The sequence below is a fragment of the Corythoichthys intestinalis genome, chromosome 17 (assembly GCF_030265065.1).
Source record: "Corythoichthys intestinalis isolate RoL2023-P3 chromosome 17, ASM3026506v1, whole genome shotgun sequence".
NCBI classification, from domain to species: domain Eukaryota; kingdom Metazoa; phylum Chordata; class Actinopteri; order Syngnathiformes; family Syngnathidae; genus Corythoichthys; species Corythoichthys intestinalis.
In genome coordinates this window covers 3,888,714-3,909,897 of record NC_080411.1, presented here as the reverse complement: position 1 = coordinate 3,909,897, position 21,184 = coordinate 3,888,714, and the positions used below count along the sequence as shown (strand labels likewise).

Here is a 21,184-nt window from a genome sequence, read left to right as displayed (position 1 = left end):
GGAGGGTGGCAGGAACCCCTTCCCATGGGCTCATTACCTGTGGGAGGGGCCGAAGAGTTTAGGTGCGCAGGGTTAGGGCCTTGGCGGTCTGACCCCCAGCTACGGAAGCTAACTCTTGGGACTTGGAATGTCACCTCTCTGGCAGGGAAGGAGCCCGAGCTGGTGTGTGAGGCAGAGAAGTTCCGACTAGATATGGTTGAAGTGATTGAAAGTGTTTTTGTATTTGTCAAGCTGCCATTCTAAGGCCAAGTGAACAGCTTGCTTTGAAAAGTACGGCGCGTTCCTTTTCAGTCAGCTGCCAAAAGTCACAAGTGCCCGTTTTGCATTTTCAATTGGCACCGAGCTCCCAAAGCTTTCTGGGCGCCGGCCAGTTGGTCGACACGTCCACGCCAAGTCGGCAGGTGTCGTGTCGGCATGCAAAAACAACTACTTCTTTTTATGAATGTCTTAACGCATACTAACCATCAAGTTAGGAATGACAAAAAAAGAATCCTTTACTATTGTTTTGTGTTTTTTGGTCCAGGGGTTGGAAACCCATGGCCCTGGGGCCACACGTAGTGCTTTCATCCTTCTGTTGCAGCTCGCTGAGTCTTAGGAAAATATTGAGTACATATCTATCGTATTTTATTTCATTTTAGTTTGTTAACTTTTAAATATAATTCTAAATGTGGTCATCCAAAAGAAGCGTCACATCCATAAATGTGCGACACTCTATTCGTACGTCACTTTCTGGTGAATTTAGAGCAATTGTAGGTCACTTGCTGTAGATTTTTTGCCCTTTCCTGTTGATTTAGGGTCAATTTTTGGTCGCTCCCTGTTGAATTTTCTTCACTTCCTCTTCAATTGGGGCAATTCCGGGTCATTTCCTGTTGATTTTTGATGCATTTCAAGGGCACTTCTTGTTGATATTACAGTGGTATGAAAAAGTATGTAAACCTTTTGTAATTTCTCACATTTCTGCATAAAATCACCATCAAATGTGAGCTGATCTTTGTCAAAATCACACAGATGAAAAAACTGTCTGCTTTAACTAAGACCGCCCAAATATTTATAGGTTTTCAGATTCTAATGAGGATAGCATGCAAACAATGACAGAAGGAGGAAAAATAAGTAAGTGAACCCTCTGCCTAAGGAGACTTAAAGAGCAATTGAAATGAGATTTCAACAAACAACTAGGCCTGCAAGCAGGACTGAACGGGCCCTCGCAATCTAGCGCAACTCGGACGTCACGCAACTCGGACTGTGTGCAGGTCAGGGTGGTGGCAGATCCTCCTCTCTAATCATCTCATTAGAACCTAACATGCTCGAAAGTCGCCTATTTACATTCCCACACCCAAGAGATAAAAACTCCTATTGGAGAGAGTACTACAAAAAAGGAGCCACTACTGAGCTGTGCAGCCAAGCCCTTATTCAAAACCAAAATTAATCTTCTAACTGGGCCAATTCGTCCAAGTGTGCCAAATATTGTGGCTCTATAAGCTGCCTGAGTCTCTGAAAAAAAATATTTCCTTTAAATGGCGAACAAAGGGTCGTCACGGCAACAGACAGAGACACGTGGACATTGGCCGTAAATAAGTATTTTAATAGGTCTTGAAACTACAATGACCAACCTGAAAAGAGCTGGACATGTATTGGAAAAACGAGTGACTTTCTATTGCCACTAGTTGGCGCTGTAGGGTTGATGCAAATGACCCCTACAAGGCCCTTCAGGGTATGACTCTCAACAAGCACGGGAAGTTTGGCGCAGATATGTTGTATATCTGCCGAGTTATGACTGTTCAAAGTTTTTGGAGAGAAAAATTGTTAACAGTCATTTTCACTTACCTGTTTGGACCCTTCCGCTTCAACGAAACTTCAATATTTTTCATCAGGCACCTGAAGACAGGTCTTAAGGCTTCCCTTATGCAGGTTTGAGGTAGATTGATTTTTTCCTTTTAGAGGAGGAGTGTGTCCCGTAAAAAAGGGCATTTCCTGTTCCCACTAGGAGGCGCCAGGCACAAATGGTAAATGTTCAATCCAGTCCTGCTCAGGCTGGTATACCTCACACACATGCCAGATTTAAAATAGATTGAACGTTGTATGAGGGAGTTATCAGTCATTTTCCGAATTTGGTGTTTTGGCGAAAAAATGGCCGACTTTGGCACCCCGCCCAGGTCAGGCCAGTGAATGAAAACACACCATTTTGATAACTTAAGATTTCATATGCCTCATGAACAGTCTCGCCAATTTTGAGAATGATCAAACTAATTCCCTAGGTGCCAAGGTGTAAAATGTGCACACTGTAAATCGATAAAAATTTCACATTCAATCCAAAATACCCGATTTCCTGTTGGGTTTGGAATACGCATGCAAGAGACTTTTTTGAGCAGTTTTGTACAAGGTATCGACTCTCCGAATTTCATCCCTCTACGTTGAAAAAACCTAAATGGAGAGGCCTTTTTGAAAATTTCAAGGGGGCGCCACTGAGCCATTTTGTTACATGTTTTCGTAACGTTGCAAGATTATTGAACGTTATGCAAAGCCGCATGTATGTGCAAATTTTGGTGAGTTTTTATGCATATTCAAGCCTCAAAATGTAAACTCTTACTGTGAACCCATGAAAATTTCACATTCGATCCAAAATACCCGATTTCCTGTTGGATTTGGAATATGGGTGCAAGAGACTTTTTGGAGCAGTTTTGCATAAGGTATCGACTCCCCAAATTTCATCACTCTATGTTAAAAAAACCTAATAGGAAACACCTTTTTGAAAAATTCAAGGGGGCGCCACTGAGGCATTTTGTTACATTTTTTCGTAACATTGCAAGATTATCGAACGTTATCCAAGGCCGTATGTATGTGCAAATTTTTACGAGTTTTTGTGCATATTCAAGCCTCCAAATGTAAACTCCTACTGTGAACCCATGAAAATTTCACATTCGATCCAAAATACCCGATTTCCTGTTGGATTTGGAATATGGGTGCAAGAGACTTTTTGGAGCAGTTTTGCATAAGGTATCTACTCCCCAAATTTCCTTGCTCTATGTTGAAAAAACCCAATAGGAAAGGCCTTTTTTAAAACTTCTTTCTGTCGCCACTAGTTGGCACTGTAGAGTTGATGCAAATGACCCCTACAAGAACCTTCAGGGTATGACTCTCAACAAACACGGGAAGTTTGGCGCAGATATGTTGTATATCTGCCGAGTTATGACTGTTCAAAGTTTTTTGCGTGACAAATTGTTGGCGTTCATTTTCACTTTCCTGTTTGGACCCCTCCGCCTCAACGAAACCTCAATATTTTTCATCAGGCACCTGAACACAGGTCTTAAGGCTCCCCTGATGCAGGTTTGAGGTCAACAGATTTTTTTCCCTTGGAGGAGGAACCTGTCTCGTAAAAAAAGGCATTTCCTGTTCTCACTAGGGGGCGCTAGACCTAATGGGTAATATTTCAATGCACTCGTGTTAAGGGTGGGATACCACACATACATGCCAAATATGAAAAAGATTGAACGTTGTGTCAAGGAACTATAAGTCATTTACTGAATTTGTCATTTTGCCGAAAAAATGGTCGACTTTGGCACCACGCCCAGGTCAGACCCGTGAATGAAAACGCACCATTTTCAAAACTTAAGATTTCATATGTCTCCTGAACATTCTCACCAATTTTGAAGATGATCCAACTAACTCCCTCGGCGAAAAGGTCTCAAATGTGCACCCTGTAAATCGATAAAAAATTTCATATTTGATCCAAAATAACCGATTTCCTGTTGGGTTTGGAATATGCGTGTAAATGCTTTTTTGGAGCGGTTTTGGACAAGGTATAGACCCCCCAAATTTCATTGCTCTACGCTGACAGACCCTAATGTTATAGGCCAATTTTAAAATTTCAAGGGGGCGCCACTGAGCCATTTTGTTATATTTTTTTGCAACGTTGCAAAATTATCGAAATTTACAATTTTCCGGACGTATGTGCAAATTTTGGTGACTTTTCGTGCATGTTCAGGCCTCCAAATTGGCCGTTTTCATTTGCCCTGAAAAAAAAAAAAAATAAAAAAAAAAAATAATAATCCTTTGCAAAACAATAGGGCCTTCGCACGCTTAGTGCTCGGGCCCTAATTAAAGTCAGGTCTGTGCCCAATCACTGATGAGCGGTCTACAGCTGCCCAGCCCACTATAAAACACACACCAGGTAAGAATAGTCTTGATGAGAATCATCTGATGTGCATCATGGCTCGAGCAAAAGAGCTGTCTGAAGACCTGCGATCAAGGATTGTTGATTTGTATCAAGCTGGCAAGGATACAAAACCATCTCTAAAAGTCTGGATGTTCATCAATCGACAGTCAGAGAAGTTGTGGAGAGAGTTTGGCACTGTTGCTTCTCTCCCAAAGAGTGGCCATCCACCAAGGATGACGCCGAGAGTTCAGTGCAGAATACTCAGAGAGGTAAAAAAGAACCCTAGAGTGTTTGTTAATTGCCTGGAACTCCAGACTCATCGCTGTTCCAGCGATAGCGTCTGGCGACCGTTCCGCGGATCTAGTTTCTAGGGCTGCTCAAGCCACAGCAAACAAACAGTGGAGTGGACCATTCAGCGACGGGCAGACGTGACGTTGGTAAAGCAACAAGCAACTCTAACGCGTCGAGATAAACATACGAGGAGAGCAGAGAACAAAGAAGTTTATTCAGCATGGCTAGACAGCGACGCAATGTGTTTTTGGTCATTTAAAACTGAATTTACCGCAGATTGGAACTCTCCCGTTCGCCATCTGTGTTGTTGTGGAGACGACTTCCGACGCGCAAGACTGACGTTGCTAGGTAAGAGCACGTCACACAAATAAATGTGATTGCACGGATGATTTCGTTCTGGCTCGAGAGGGCAATAAGGGGCTGGGTCCCAGACTCTTCTCACTGTGTTTGAAAAATACAGGGAGAACATTCTGGCCGTGCCAGGCAAGTCTGCTAAAGACTTACAGAAATCAGTGGCACAGTCTAATATCTCTGTGCACACATTAACTATATGTAAAACTATGGCCAAGAATGGTGTTCATAGGAGGACTCCTCGGAGGAATCCACTGCTTTCTAAAAAAAACAACAACAAAAAAAACATTATTGCTCGTTTAACGTTCACAGAAAAGCACTTGGACACTCAACAGAAGTTTTGGCAAAATATAGTGAACTGATGAAACCAAAGTTGAATTGTTTGGGAGAAACCACATTATGTGTGGAGGAAAAATGAAATGGCTCACCAACATCAACACCTCATTCCCGCCGTGAAGCATGTTGGAGGGAGCACCACGATTTGGGGCTGTTTTGCTACCTCAGGGCCTGGACAACTTGCAATCATTAATGGAAGAATGAATTCAAAAGTTTATCAGGATGTTTTGCGGGAAAACCTGTCAGACAGTTGAAGCAAAAAAGAGGATGGATGCTGCAACAAGATGATGATCCAAAACACAGAAGTAAATCAACTTCAGAATGGTTTCAGAAGAACAAAATACACATTCTGGCGTGGCCAAGTCAAAGTCCAGACTTGAACCCCATTGAGATGCTGTGGCATGACCTAAAGACAGCGATTCATGCCAGACATCCCAGGAATCTGACCGAACTACAGCAGTTTTGTAGAGAAGAATGGGCCAAGATTTCTCCTGATCGATGTGCCAGACTGATCTGCAGCTACAGGAAGCGTCTGGTTGAAGTTATTGCTGCAAAAGGGAGCGGCCACAAAATATTAAATGTGATGATTCACTTACTTATTTTTCCCCCTTCTGTCATTGTTTGCATACTATCCTCATTAAAATATGAAAACCTATAAATGTTTGGCTGTTTTTTTCATCTGTGTGATTTTGACAAAGATTAGATCACATTTGATGGTGATTTTATGCAGAACTGTGAGAAATTACAAAAGGTTCAGGGACTTTTTCATACCAATGTAAGTCATTCCTGGGTCACTTTCTGCTGCTTTTGGGTCATCTTTAGGTCCGTCCTTGTGGGATTTTGGGGCATTTTAGATCAATTTATGTTCATTTTGGGTCACTTCCTGTTGATTGTAGTTCATTTACGTTCCTTTCTGGTCATTTTGAGACACCACCTATTAATTTGGACCATTTCAGAGTCACTTTCTGGTCATTTCGGGTCACTTCCTATTGATTTGGGGCATTTGCGGGTCACATCCTGTTGATTTTGGGGGCATATCCGGTTCCTTTCAGTTCATTGTGGGCCACTTCCATTTGCTTTTGTGTCATCCCTACGTCGCTTTCTGTTCATTTTCAAGAACCGATTGGCTGCCACGTCAATGGCGCAGAGGCATGATCAATCACTGCTAGTTTTTCTTGCTTTTATTTTGAAACGCTCTTTCCATTTCAGGGCTTCTCTTCGGATGCCGTGGCTTTCGTGGCGTTTTTCATTACTTTCTCCCTTCAAGCGGCACAAGTGGTGTTGAGCGCCTTCTCGGACCGGCGACCGCTCGGTCAGCAACGAGCTGAGGTGGCCCGGATGCAACCGACCCCTGTTTTTTGTGTTGCGGATGCAGCTTCCCATCATTTTTTTTCCATTTCAGAATGCGTGTCCTGAAGAAGACGCCTCCTTCCTTTCCAAGTTTTTCTTCTTTTGGTTTAGCGGGTAAGTCAACTGGTTGCGCTTCACACTTTTATATATACTATAAAGTAGGAGTGGGAACCTCTTGGTACCTCACGATACGATACGATTTGCGATACAAAGCTCACGATAACGATGACCTGGCGATACAACAATTTTCGATACATTGGTCAGGAAATCATTCTAGGATATTCTACAAACAACGAATTAACAGAAAAACAAGCTTCTAATGTGAATTGGAATGAGTTTATCACTAGTAGACGTCCAATCCATTTGAACTGGGAGGGTGGCAGCGAATGAACGAATGTTCATTCGCTGCCAACCCTCCCACTTCAAACGGATTGAACGTCTATGGCTGTCAGTGGCACTCAATGGCAGGCAATTAGGTCATTATGGGCCATTTAAGGTCTCACTGGAACAGCACCAAACAAAAGTTCCAGCATCATCACCTTGTCCAATACAGATTCTTGACTCTTGACACCTTGTCCAATGCAGATTCTTGACTCTTGACAAGGTGAGGATGCTGTAAGTTTTGTTTGGTGCCGTTCCAGTGAGATGTACAAAGATGACCGCCTGAAGAAGACATCAAAATTCCCTCAGTCCTTCATGATATGGGGCTGCATGTCAGGCAAAGGCACTGGAGAGATGGCTGTGGTGGCTGTGGTTAAATCTTCAATAAATCCACAAGTTTACGTTTAAATTTTAGACAGCTTTTCTTATCCCTTGAAAAGATGTTTGTCATTTTCCAAGATGACAATGCATCATGCCACAGACCTAAAACTGTTAAAGCATTCCTTGGAGAAAGACTCATCTAGTCAATGTCATGGCCTGCAAATAGCAGTGGCGCCTCCAGAAATTTTTCATAGGGGTGGCCAGATGGGGCCACTTAAAATCTTTGGGCCAAAACTAAAAGCCATAATTTCAGGTTTTCATTATATTATTGCAGTAAAAAGGTCAGGGGAAAACTATCAGAAAGACTTAAGGACACGGCTACTGATATACTTTGGTGTATTGTGGAATATTTGATGTTACTAATGATTTAATGCCCATCGTCCATAACTGTCCAGTCAACATTTTGAGTTCCACAACAATTCTGTTTTATTGTGTTATGTATACATTAGGCATAAGGTGTACATTTAACTAGGGCTGTCAAACGATTAAAATTTTTAATCGAGTTAATCACAGCTTAAAAATTAATTAATCGTAATTAATCGCAATTCTAACCATCTATAAAATATGCCATATTTTTCTGTAAATTATTTTTAGAATGGAAAGATAAGACACAAGACGGATATACATTGAACATACGGTACATAAGTACTGTATTTGTTTATTATAACAATAAATCCACAAGATGGCATTAACATTATTCTTTCTGTGAAAGGGATCTACGGATAGAAAGACTTGTAATTCTTAAAGGATAAATGTGAGTTTGTATATCGTGACTAAATATTGCCATCTAGTGTATTTGTTGAGCTTTCAGTAAATGATACTGTAGCGACTTAACTGTTCTGCCCAAATGCATGATGGGAAGTGGTGCCACCATGAGTGTGTGTGTTGTGGCTGCAAATGCTATATCTTCTCTGCGTTGGGTACACTATAGGGTGTTAAGAAAAAGATCGACTCCTGTCATTCTTCCCCACGCTTCCCTCAATATTTAGAGTTGCTGTGGGAGAGATCACAAAGCTTTTGCCAATTAAAGCACGGCCCCAATGAATGCTTGTATCTACTCCACTCTGCCTATCTGACCTATCTTTGTATATAAGTAAAACGGCGCCATTGTAGGCTGTTTGCGGCAACGGGTAAATGAGTCGTACTGCAAATGCGTTAATTGCGATATTTTCACGTGATTAATTGAAAAAAATCCATCACCGCCCGTTAATGTGATAAATTTGACAGCCCTACATTTAACAAAACAAAATCAATGCATTCATTTGGGAAGAAATGCATAACTGATGCTACAACAATCTAATGATATACTGGCAAGCAGGGTGGCCAATGGGGTGGCCAACCAATTTATAGGGGTGGCCGCGGCCACCCCTGGCCACCCCCTGGTGGCGCCACTAGCAAATAGCCCTTGACACCTTTTTAAAACGATATCTCGATTCTTGGCAGGAGCATATCGATAACCTTTTGGGATACAAAGAATCACGATATATCACCATTTCGATATTTTGTCACACTCCTACTATAAAGACCCAAATATCGGCGCGCCAGTTTGTATTTACCTCATCGGCACTTCTTGAGCAATCTTACAGGGCCTTCATTTACCTCATTGACTCCCATTGATGAAGCGAGACGTCCAATCCATTTTGAATGGGAGGGGTGACGTTCTTCCGCCCCTTCCATTCAAAATGGATTGATCGTCTTGCGCTGCTAATGTCACTGAAAGATAATGGTCAGTCCTCCCAGTTTAAATAAATTGAACATGCAATGAGTCAGATATTGTTTTTTTTTTAAAAATCTACTTCAGAGTGTTATTGTTGGCCATAATAAGTGTTGTTTTTTTTTAATTCATTTTATTTTCATTTATTTAGCTTTTATTAACATTGTATTAATTTAGAAATGTATTTATAGTTATGTTAAAGGGTACCATGGATAGAAACACAGGTAGTTCTTAAAAGATAAGTGTTAGAACGAGCTATAATAATTTGATATTAAAACCCCTCTTAATGTTTTTGTTTTAATAAAATGTGTAAATTTTTCTTAATGTTTTTGTTTGAATAAAATTTGTAAATTTTTAAATTAAAAAAATAAACTAGGAGCTCGCCATTGTTGTTGACGTCGCAGGGCGGTGACGTCACATGGCCTCACAGTGTTACTCTTAAACTATGTAAGGTAGTGATTTAAATACACTACAAGGTGTCAATGGCAAGTGTTAAATTAATTAGAGATCAAGCCAAAGAGTGTGTTTTGTCCCTGACTGACGCCGTAGTTTCCTTTTTAGTATGGGTCCATTCTGCCTTGTGTTGTCTTCACAACATACAGTACTCCCGATAATTGCTCCCAGCATCATAGTTTGTATATTGTGACTAAATATTGCCATTCGGTGTTATTTGTTGAGCTAAACGAGTTGCTAAAATGTTTAAAGTTTGACCAAAGTCTGAGTAAGTTTCATGTGTATTTTGCAGAGCTATTTTGATTGTGAATTTGTGAACTCTTTGCATTGTTAACTGTTTGAGAATAGGGCCTCATTAATAGATTGAAGCACTTTTCTTTTTGCGAACAATATTTTTTGAGGGATATGAATATTATTTTTGTTGTATTTTCACAATATGATACTTATGTTATGTTGTGAAGGAGTAGTTGCTGAAGCTTTTGCCAATAAACGGCACAGTCCGAGCAACGAATCCACTCACCTTTCCCTGCCTCTTAGCTCTCAAAGCAGCATTCAAACTAAGTTTATTGCATTTATCGTTTTCCGTGTCTCTTATTCATTGAGTAGCAAGCTTCGGGGGCAATAAGTATGATAAATCTGAGAACACTGGCAGGATGATCAACAATCTGGACATGTGCTTTTAAGTGACAAAAATAAGGTAAGGCAGCATTCTCCCGGTCATGGAGCCCCTTAAACGTCTCGGTAGAAGCAAGCTGCGTCAATGTTTTCGTGTGCTGTTATGCACGGGCTATCAGAAAAATAAACTGCTGTGTTTCACTGTATACCCGAATCATATGGAAAACACACGACAGCTCTGGATGCTAACTATCTCCATAATAATATTTGAATAATTTGGATCACACAATAGTTTACCGTGACGATCTGCAAACAGTTTTTGACATCAAACGCTCTCCTGCTCTCATCACTAGAGCAGGGGAGTGCTGTCACTAGCGAAGTTGACACATGAACGCTACTCAACTCATCCCGTCTTTCCTGGTCATTTTGCTTTTTCTGTCCTTCTCATTAATGTTCCACTCGGGTTCAAAGTGGAAGGGCAGAACCGATGACATGTTAATGTAGTTAAAGAGTGACACTGTGGAAGTCCGGCAGTGTGGTCATGTGACCTCACCGCCCTCCGACGTCAGCAACAATGGCGACCTACTAGTTAAAATAATTTCACAAATTTTATTAAAACGAAAACACTAAGAGGGGTTTTAATATCAATTATTATAACTCGTACTACCATTTATCTTTTAAGAACTACATGTCTTTCTATCTGTGGTACCCTTTAAATATTTTAAAATATTATTAAGAAGAAAAAAAAAGAATTAATTGCCAAAAATAGTCACTTTCCCCAGAAAGGGTTAAAAGTCTAACTTTTGAATATCTGTCCACTGTAGTGACTGCTGTCCCTGAAAGGGTAAAATAAATGTTATTTCTCTATGTATTTTGTTCAGTTTTTATGTAATTTTTTATTGATTTATTTCAAAATTTATTTGGATTTTAATGTATTTGTTTCCATTGTGGTTTATTAAAAAATAGAATATACATTTTAACATTTATTTATTGGAATTTTGTGCCAATAAGGCTTGTGATTCGAGGCTTTCGGCGCCCTCTTCTGGCAGCTGACTTGTGGACCCTGCGTGACCAGGACTCGTCCCTGCGGATCACGCGGGAGCTGGAAGCCGCATGGACGACAAAGTCTGCGGAAAAGCGGTTGGTTGGGAACAAAAATTCAATGTTACAAGGTGATCCTTTTCACCATTGATCACCTTCAAATATGAAAATGATCACGTTAAAAGCTGAAAATGATTGTTAGGCTGCTATCCTAGACAGGTTAGTTGTCCTTTCTGCCATCATCTGGAAGAGTACTGAATTGTCCTGTCGTTCACGATACATCGTTGACATAGATAGATAGATTAATGTTATTAGCAGGGGGGAAAGTGGGTTGGAACGGTCCGGTACGCTGCCACAATGAAATATTTTGGGGCGGAACGGTGTTTTGGTCCCGAAAATATGACGGCACATGTCAAAACCTCATGTTAAAAAAAACAAACAACAACAGCCAGGCTTCCACACGCGCATCTCCAAGAAAAAAAAAAACTTTACTGTATTTTTTGTACTATATAGGCTGCCACCCATCAAATCTGACACAAAAATGGCATTTGTTCTTAGAGACTCCACAATCCATCCAGTCAATCACTTACTTGACTCCGCCCCTATGCATTTGATTGACAGCACACGCTTCATTGTGCTGGAAAACGACATTATGAAATAAAAAGGCATTACAAAATAAATATACTTTGTGAAAAACGCTTTTTATCTCGTAAAATGTTTTTCATAATAATTATACCTTATTTTACAATTTAAAAGCCATATTACACAATTTGTCTGTTAACTATCAAAGGGTATTTACTTATTTAATTTGGACCCTTTTGGGGTTCCATAGAGTGCAGATCGATTTGTTTTGCTGTGTGCGGTGCATGCTCAGAGCCCCTTTGACGCTGAGGTGGCAAAATCCACAACCCTCGTTGCCCGGACAACAGTAACTCTCGAATCCTCCTGTCCAATCCACAAACAGACAATACTCCCAAACACACCCTTCTTCCTGCCCATGGCCCACTCCGCGAGAGCTTTCAAAAGACTGAATGTGTAACTAAGCGTTGTCTTTTTTCTCGGAACTGTTTGTTGACGTGTGATAGGGTGACCTTGCCTCCCCGCCTGAGTGTTTCTGTATCGCTTTGCCGTTTTGATCGATGTCCACCTGAATAAATTGTCAACTTGTTTTCAGTGAGCCTTCTTTAAACCTTTCAAAATTGAGTCAGTACAAAGGGTTAAGATTAAGGTGAGCGTGTGGAGTTTGGCCTTCTGGCCGGATTGTCAGGGTCTTGCCGGCCTGGGTCGTTGGAGCTTCACCAGTGCGGGTCCGGCGGTTCGGCTGTCGCCATTCCGGCAGTCTGGCTAGAAGGTCAGATTCCGCCACTTACTGTTATGAAATTAAAAGGATCATAACTCCGCTTTTCCGTGGTCAATCAATGCCAAATATAGGCTGAGAGAAAGAGGTTAAAATCCGTTCTTTCGAGTGATGTTGAGGGCAGTGCTCCATGTCATATACTTCATTTTTTCACTTTGCTTTAAAGACGCCACATGATTGAACAGGCTGGCGTAATCATGGTATGGCAAGCTTGTGTCAGATTGGTGTAATGGAGTCATGTGATTATTGTTGTGACATAAATGTAATATGAAGAATAAACAGGAAAAATGTAATGACCCTTGTGTAGCCCAAAGTAGCAGAGTAAGAGTTGTGTTTTTTTTCTCACAAATCTACTCAAACAAAAGTCAAAAGTATGGCTTAGTAAAACTACACTTAACTCCCAGCCAATTTCACCGGAGCAAGGCCCTTCGCTCTCGGCCGTTTTACTGGATTTTGACTGATTTTGCAAGGCCCAAAGAAAATTCTGTTCTATTGCTATATAAACATGGAACCCACCAACTCTCTTCTTTCAGCAGGAAAAAAAAGTTAGTTCATATCTTTTTCCATTCTTTAGAAATCAGCATTAGAAAATAGCTTAGTTTGAGCAATTTCTGATGAAAAAACAGAAATTGAGCTTTTTGCAAAAGCATACATTTCAAACATAACTTTGACTTTAACACAGCTATTTTTTGCTTTTGTGACATCCCAAAAATCTGAATAATGTTTTCCTTCTACAAAATAACATAAACAAGAAAAATAGAGCTTTTGATAGCAAAGTAACAATTTATTTACACATAACTAAACTAATGAACTGAGAGATGACGCTGTTGTGGCCGTGGCTGTATCGGCAGACGGGGTAAATTTATTTTCCCCATCACCACCTGTGTCACTCATCAAGATAGATTTTTTGAATCTTTCTTTCCTAGTGACCACTACCTCATAACAGAATTCACCTAGGGAACTTGTGTGGGGCATGTGCCTTGTATTTTTCATCGTTCTCTACCTTTTTCTCACCCTTCTTACTTCTACCAACTTCCGTTTCCTGACTATTTCTCTTCATTCATTTCCTTTCATTGTCTGATATGAGTTCTTACCAATTGCGCTATTGCCATCCAGTGGCTAGTTTTATTCCTTAAAAATGGAATTTGAGCATTGTGCTTTGGAGCATCAGAACCTAGAGATGTTTCTTGTGGAAAAAAAAACGTAAAAGACATATAAATACATTTTTGGGACACTGAAACAATTAAAAATAGAACGTATTTATACGTTTTTGGGAGGAAATGAGTTAAAGTGTGTATAATCAATAAAAATATTGTGAGGAGAAAAAAAGTACATTTTTCTCAAAAAGAGTACATGTGACCAGGGCCGGCCCAGGCCATTTGGGGGCCCTAAGCAGAATAATGCCAAGGGGCCCATATTTTTTGTCACAGTGTACTGTGAAACCCATACATGCAATCCAACCCATATATTTTGTATATTAATCAGATTTTTCGTTTCTCTGCTCCAGAAGGATAAATTCTCTTCGACATATTCATGCATCTATTTTCCAAGCAAGTTTGAGCACCAATCATTGCAAAGCAGGTTCAACGTCACTCCCCAGGTTGCCAGATTGTAATGTCAAGAAAATGGATGTTTGCACCGATAAATGGCAATGCGCGACACATTATTCACGATGCTCTATTAACAGCGTATAAAGTGAGGTTGCCAGATTGGGGGCTCTTAGTGGTCAGGGGCCCTAAGCAGCTGCATAGTTTGCGTATAGGCTGGGCTGGCCTTGCATGTGACGCATTACTACTCACCTGTTTGTTTGTTTTTTCTGTCACTGCGTTTTGACAGTTGCCTTCATATTTTCGGGATCAAATCACTGTATACCGGCCCTCTTTTGCCCTTGGTTTTAATGTAAGAACATTTAAAGGGATCCTGTTCCAATGGGAAACATTTCACAATAAAACATTAAACTTATGACTAAAACATGAACTTATCACATTTTAATGTTCAAAGTAAATGCTGAGATCTGGTTTGCGTTTGCGCAGGATGTCATCCGAGAGCCACTCTGAGGAAAAAACACCGCTGCTGAGCGAGTCCCTTGAAGACCTCCCGCCCAAAAGGCGGCGCTACATTTACCTCCTGCTGCGCGCGCTCGGGCGGACCTTTGGGCCCTACTTCCTGATGGGAATCTTGTACCTGATCGTCCACGATGCCTTCATGTTCGCAGTCCCGCAGGTGCTCAGGTTTGTCCCACCGCAGCCAAAAATGAGTTTATCAGTTTTTGTTTTTTTTTAAACCTGTCATGTTCAGCTGTTTGACACGTAGAATGGAAGTCTAAGAGTGTGGTTGATCTGAACAGTTTTAATGTTTCACATTGAGAGTATGACATACTCCCATTGTGATCATTCAGCATATCTCGTTTATTGTGACAAAGCAGCGAACAGGAAGCGGTTATGGGGGAACAGAAGAGAAGAAACACAACAACAAGAAATACATTGAACGCCTACACTAACTATTAATATGTTGGTGCTATCGTCAGCTAGATGTATTTCCGGTTGACACCATGTGGGGGGCCTGTTAACCAGGGAAAGAAAGGGGGGGGGCTATAAAGCCAAGTGATTGGGAGGGGTAGAGTATACACAAATCAGCTCTGTGATCTAGAACACAGTAATCGTGTGAATCCCTTGTGTTGGCAACCGACCCTACGCCGCCCCACCGGCAGTCCCGGCACTGGGACCACCCACCCGAGCACGCCCAATCACATCCAGCCGCACGCGAGCCCCACCAAACATGCGGCAGACGAGCGGAGACACCGCGCAAGCACCAACCCAGGGCCACGGCCCCCACCCAGGCAGCCTGAGGAAGGGGGGGGCAGCGCAGCGCAGCCCATCCCTCCTCCCGCAGCCCAGCAAAAGAGCCATCGTCAACCCCCCGGGAGCTAGGGTGGTCCCCCAGGCCATCCGCACTCCCATCAACTGGCCCTCAGGGATGTGAAGAGGGGACGCACAACCAACCCCACGCCCGCCCCCATCCCCGTCTGCCCACCCCGCCCACGAGCCACAGCCGCAGCCCCCCAACCTTCACAGCACTTTTATTTATCAGTGTTGATTGCGCCATTTATGGCACTCGACGTCCAACCCAGTTGAACCGGGAGGGTCAATTGAATACCGGTAGTTGAATGCCCACGGTAATACTGAAATGTATTCCCTTAACCCTCTGTGAGTATTTTTGGTAATATTAAAAAATATCTCTAATATTATTCACTATAATTATTCATTTTCAAATATGATTTCAATGAATACTGTCATGTACGAGACGGAGGACCCAGTTGCGTATCGCAGACACAGGATTTTATTGATGTTGACAGGCAAGGGAAAACTATCAGGTCAAGCGGCAATGGTGAGTTGACATGCAAGCATATGTTGAATCGCTGACGACCTGACACTGGATGTTGTCTGCTCGAGGCTTATATAGTGTTCTCAATTATTCTTTATGACATAATAAAGGGCTTTGTGAAGCAATATGATGAAACATTACTAGCTGAAACATTAATACGTGACATAATACAATTTTGCCCAAACCATATTAACTGAAAAATGCAATTTCAGGGTAATTGCATGGGCATGCATTGCTCTACTGGTCAATAAACTCTGACATGTTGCTTCCTGTTCATTTTGAGTCACTTCCTATTAATTTAGGTCGTTTCTGAGTCACTTCCTGTTTATTTTTTGGTAATTTCCTAAAGATTTTGGATCTCTCGGGGATCACTTTCTTTTCATTTTGGCCATTTCTGGGTCATTTCCTGATGGTTTTTCCATCTGACATAAAACTTTGGTTGTGACCCGAAATAACCATCTAAAATGTTTTTTTCCCCCCATAGTGTTTGAATGAGGGTTAATGACAATGACGCAGGTGTCTACTGTTGAGGCAAGTCTGTGTGAACGGCACGAGGCTTAGCGGTGACTAACCCTGACGCTGTACGCTGACAGCTTGCTGCTGGGCTTCATGCGAGACCGGGACGCACCGGCGTGGAAGGGCTTCCTGTTCGCCGGCCTGCTCTTTCTACTGTCTTGCCTGCAGTCGCTCCTCAACCATCAGTACATGTACCGCTGCTTCACGCTCGGCATGAGGCTCAAGAGCGCCGTGGCGGCCCTCGTCTATCGCAAGGTAAGTGGCAACACCGACGGCAGTCAAAGTTGGGATCGCGATCGACCAACGTATACGGATTTTTCCTTCACAACAAACATAAGTATCATTTAGTGAAAGCACAACAAAAATAATATTCCTATTTCTCAAAAAAAAAGAATGTTCACAAAAAGAAAAGCGCTTCAATCTGTATTAATGAGGCCCTATTCTCACACAGTTAAACAACAATGCAAAGAACTGGCATTCCCAATCAAAATACCTATGCAAAATACGCATCAAACTTACTCAGACTTTGGTCAAACTCTATTCAAATATTTCATTTAGCTCAACAAATACACTGGATGACAATATTTAGTCATAATATACAAACTATCAGAGGTCTGGTACGTCGTGAAGCCAGCACTCATATGACCAGTGAACCGGGAACTACGGCATCAGTCGAGGGACAAAAAACACTCATTGGCTTGATTTTTAATAATTTAAAACTCTCCATTGACACCTTTCGGTGTATTTCAATCACTACCTTATGTAGGTAAAGACACTGTGGAAGAACGGCAGGGAGCCCATGTGACGTCACCGCTCAGCAACGTCAACAACGACGAGCTACTAGTTTATTTTTTGATTGAAAATTTTACAAATTTTATTAAAACGAAAACATTAAGAGGGGTTTTAATTAGTGCTGTCAAAATTACCGCGTTAACGGGCGGTAATTAATTTTTAAAATTCATCACGTTAAAAATATTTGACGCAATTAACGCACATGCCCCGCTCAAACAGATTAAAATGACAGCAGTGTAATGTCCACTTGTTACTTGTTACTGCTGGCGTTTGGGCCCAAATGATTTTATGGGCTTCAGCACAATGAGTGAGCATGGTGTAATTATTGACATTAACAATGGCGAGCTACTAGTTTATTTTTTGATTGAAAATTTTACAAATGTTAATAAAACGAAAACATTAAGAGGGGTTTTAATTAGGGGTGTCAAACGATTAAAATTTTTAATGGAGTTAATTACAGCTCAAAAATTAATTAATCGTAATTAATCGCAATTCAAACCACCACCTATTGTTGGAATGGAAAGATAAGACAGAGATGGATATATACATTCAACATACGGTACATAAGTGCTGTATTTGTTTATTATAACAATAAATCAACAAGATGGCATTACCATTATTAACATTCTGTTAAAGCGATCCATGGATAGAAAGACTTGTAGTTCTTAAAAGATAAACAAAAATAATAAATATATAAATAAATAAATGAAATATATAAATATGTATAAAAATGTATAGAAAATTATTAAAAGATAATAACTAGTTAATAGAAATTTTATATTAAAACCCCTCTTCATGTTTTCGTTTGAATAAAATTTGTTAAAATTTTCCATCAAAAAATAAACTAGTAGCCCGCCATTGTTGATGTCAATAATTACTTACACAAGCCTATAGACCCTACCCACCGACGTCACAAAATCACGTGCTCGCTGTATGGTTCCGCCCACTTGTCTGTCATTTTGTGTCTGTATTATCAATGGTCTCAATTGATCGAGCAATTTATAATGCATTTCATGGAAGACCCGGTGCTTTCGGATGCCGTAAACTCACTTGATGTGTTGCATAAAAGGCGTTATGTGGAAAAGCTTCAGTTTATCCATTCGCCAGATCCATATTTGATGCCTAAATCGATGTTTTTCGACCCGCTGTCTCCGCCGTATTTGCCTGACATCTGCTAGCTACCCCGATACGTACAACTATCTTGTCCACACAAAATCAGCCTATTCTCACGAAAGTTTGAAAAACTTTAAGAGCTTGGAGGCTTATAAATACTTCGTTGCTGGTTGGGTGAAACAGGTCCTCGTCCACGAAAATTCGGCAGGAATCTATCTTGTGCTTGGAAAGGTGAGTTACGAAATTTTCAATTCAAAATCTTTTGTTATTGCTAACATCCACTGTCAAGTCTAATGTATTTCATGTCGTTTGTCAATGGAGTTAGGGCTTTTAATGTTTATATGGTTTAGCGATAGCACTCTCACTACATACATACGTGTATGTTGTCGGCGATTAGCCTAGCAATGATCTTAATTGTGGTTGTCAGCCCCAAACCCTCTAAATATATATTAAATGCATCTTACCAGATATAAAATGACTACTACATAATCTGTGGTAATCGTTTGGAGCCCAGTTTTCTCGTCGAATTGCAGCAGCCCATCTCACTCTCTTCTCTCCGGGTCTCTCAGAATCCGGTAGAACTTCAAGTCTCTCCGTCTATCTTCTCTGTTATTGCAACCGACCGCCACACACGCCTTCACCATTTTGATTATTAATGTTAACGAGCAGAAAAACACGTCGTAAAAAGGAGGAATGTACGTAGCCGTAACAGGTAAACATGATGTGTTGACGGACAAATGGGCGGCACCAGTCAGGAGGAAGGAGTTGTGACGTCACGTGGGTAGGGTCTATAAAATCGGTCGCACCCAAGCGCCAGCAGAGGGCAGCAAAACTCCGAAAAACACAACAAGTGCACCTTTCACTTTGCTGTCCTTTTAATATGTTTGAGCGGGGCATTTGTGCGTTAATTGCGTCAAATATTTTAACGGGATTAATTTAAAAAATTAATTACCGCTCGTTAACGCGATAATTTTGACAGCCCTAGTTTTTAATATAAAATTTCAATAACTTGCACTAACATTTATCTTTTAAGAACTACAAGTCTTTCTATCCATGGATCGCTTTAAGAGAATGCTAATGTTAATGCCATCTTGTTGATTTATTGTTATAATAAACAAATACAGTACTTATGTACAGTATATTGTTTGTATTTCCATTCCCACAATAATTTACAGAAAAATATGGCATATCTTACAGATGGTTTGAATTGCGATTATTTACGATTAATTAATTTTTAAGCTGTAATTAACTCGATTAAAAATTTTAATCGTTTGACAGCCCTAGTTTTAGTATAACATTACTATAACTTGTACTAACCTTTATCTTTCAAGAACTACAAGTCTTTCTATCTGTGGATCCTTTTAACGGAATATTAATGACATCATGGGGATTATTGATTTAATAAACAAATACAGTACTTACTGTATGTACAGTATGTTGAATGTATATATCCATCTTGTGTCTTTCCATTTCAAAAATTTACAGAAAAATATGGCATATTTTAGAGATGGTTTGAATTGCGATTAATTCATTTTTAAGTTATGATTAACTCGATTAAAAATTTTAATCGTTTGACAGCCCTAATATGATATACATATATAATTCATGTATGAAAGGATGTACAGAGAAGTCTTCTGTCGCAAGATGGCCACCAGTCAGTTACGGTGCCGAATCTGCCTTAAGACATACAACCTTGTTTTTGTTTGGTATAAACAAGGTCGGCCAGTGGTGGTAATGTGGAGGGCCTTTGCGTTTGTGTCAGTGTCTGGTGATGAGCAGCGCCGCTCGCCGCCAGTGCACGGTGGGAGAAATCGTCAACCTGATTTCGGTGGACACCCAGAAGATGATGGATTTTGCGGTGTATGTCAACAGCCTGTGGGCGGCGCCCATTGAAATCGCCTTGTGCTTCTACTTCCTTTCCCATGTAAGAAAAAGCCCTATATCTCAGAGTCATCGTCCGAATATTGATTTGCGTGACCATCGGCAGCTGTTGGGTCTGTCGGCATTGGCCGGGACGGTCGCCGTGGTCCTGATCTTCCCCCTCAACGCGCTCATCGCAAAGCTGAGGAGCAAGCTGCAGGTAAGCTCGCTCACTCCGCTGGTCCTGCGTTTGATTGCGAAAATGCTTTTTTCCCCAGGAGGTGCAGATGGACTTCATGGACGGTCGCATCAAGCTGATGAACGAGATCGTGAGCGGAGTAAAGATCCTCAAGTTCTACGCCTGGGAGGAAGCCTTCCTGCGCCGCGTGGGCGTTCTGAGAGACGGCGAACTGGACGCCCTGAAGAAGTCTCAGGTCCTCTACTCGGTCTCGCTGGCCTCCTTCAACTCGTCTTCCTTCTTGGTGAGACCTTTTAATTCCAAGCTCCGTTGTCTTTATGGTCCAGGCTCTTCCTCCGCAGGGTCAACATATAAATACTGTTGGAATTTGACCTTTTAGCCAGATTACAGGAATCCCACCAGCCAAACCGCCGGAACTGCGCTAGCGCAATTCCAACGACCCGGGCCGGCGCGACCCCAACAACCTGGCCAGAATACAAGTGTTTTTAACCCCTTGTACTGACTCCAATTTAAAAGCTGGAACAAGGCTTCGAAACACAAGTTGACAATTTATTCCAAGTCGACAGCAATCAGACAGCAAGGCAAAAACACCACAAAGACCCAGACGAAGAGGAAGGCTGGATCCAGGGTCACCAAATGAGAAAAGACAGCGCTGGCTAAAGAATTCAGTCTTTTAAAGGCTCTGGTGATGCGGGCTGTGGTCCGGAAAAAGGATGCGTTTGGGTGTTTAGGGTAATTGTCGGTTGCAGATTGGGCAGAGGAAGGTTGCCAAGTCTGACGCCTCGCTAAGGATGCCACATAAAACGAGCCGAACATTTCCAAGTGGACACAAATCAACAATTTAGTAACACAAGCCAAATAACAATGGATACAAAATACACAAGAAGCTGGCCAAAA

At 41.3% G+C, this 21,184-nt stretch overlaps 1 protein-coding gene across 1 annotated transcript in view; it reads left to right on the top strand.

Annotated features, from left to right (window-relative positions):
• The window catches only part of LOC130905478 (multidrug resistance-associated protein 1-like), a 56,252-nt gene that overhangs the window by 10,758 nt on the left and 24,310 nt on the right, over positions 1 to 21,184 (top strand). The window contains exons 5-12 of the mRNA XM_057818934.1: positions 6,341 to 6,460; positions 6,534 to 6,595; positions 11,037 to 11,165; positions 14,457 to 14,654; positions 16,401 to 16,578; positions 19,991 to 20,152; positions 20,216 to 20,308; positions 20,367 to 20,570. Coding sequence (XP_057674917.1) covers positions 6,341 to 6,460; positions 6,534 to 6,595; positions 11,037 to 11,165; positions 14,457 to 14,654; positions 16,401 to 16,578; positions 19,991 to 20,152; positions 20,216 to 20,308; positions 20,367 to 20,570 — 1,146 coding nt within the window. The remainder of the gene's footprint in view (positions 1 to 6,340; positions 6,461 to 6,533; positions 6,596 to 11,036; positions 11,166 to 14,456; positions 14,655 to 16,400; positions 16,579 to 19,990; positions 20,153 to 20,215; positions 20,309 to 20,366; positions 20,571 to 21,184) is intronic.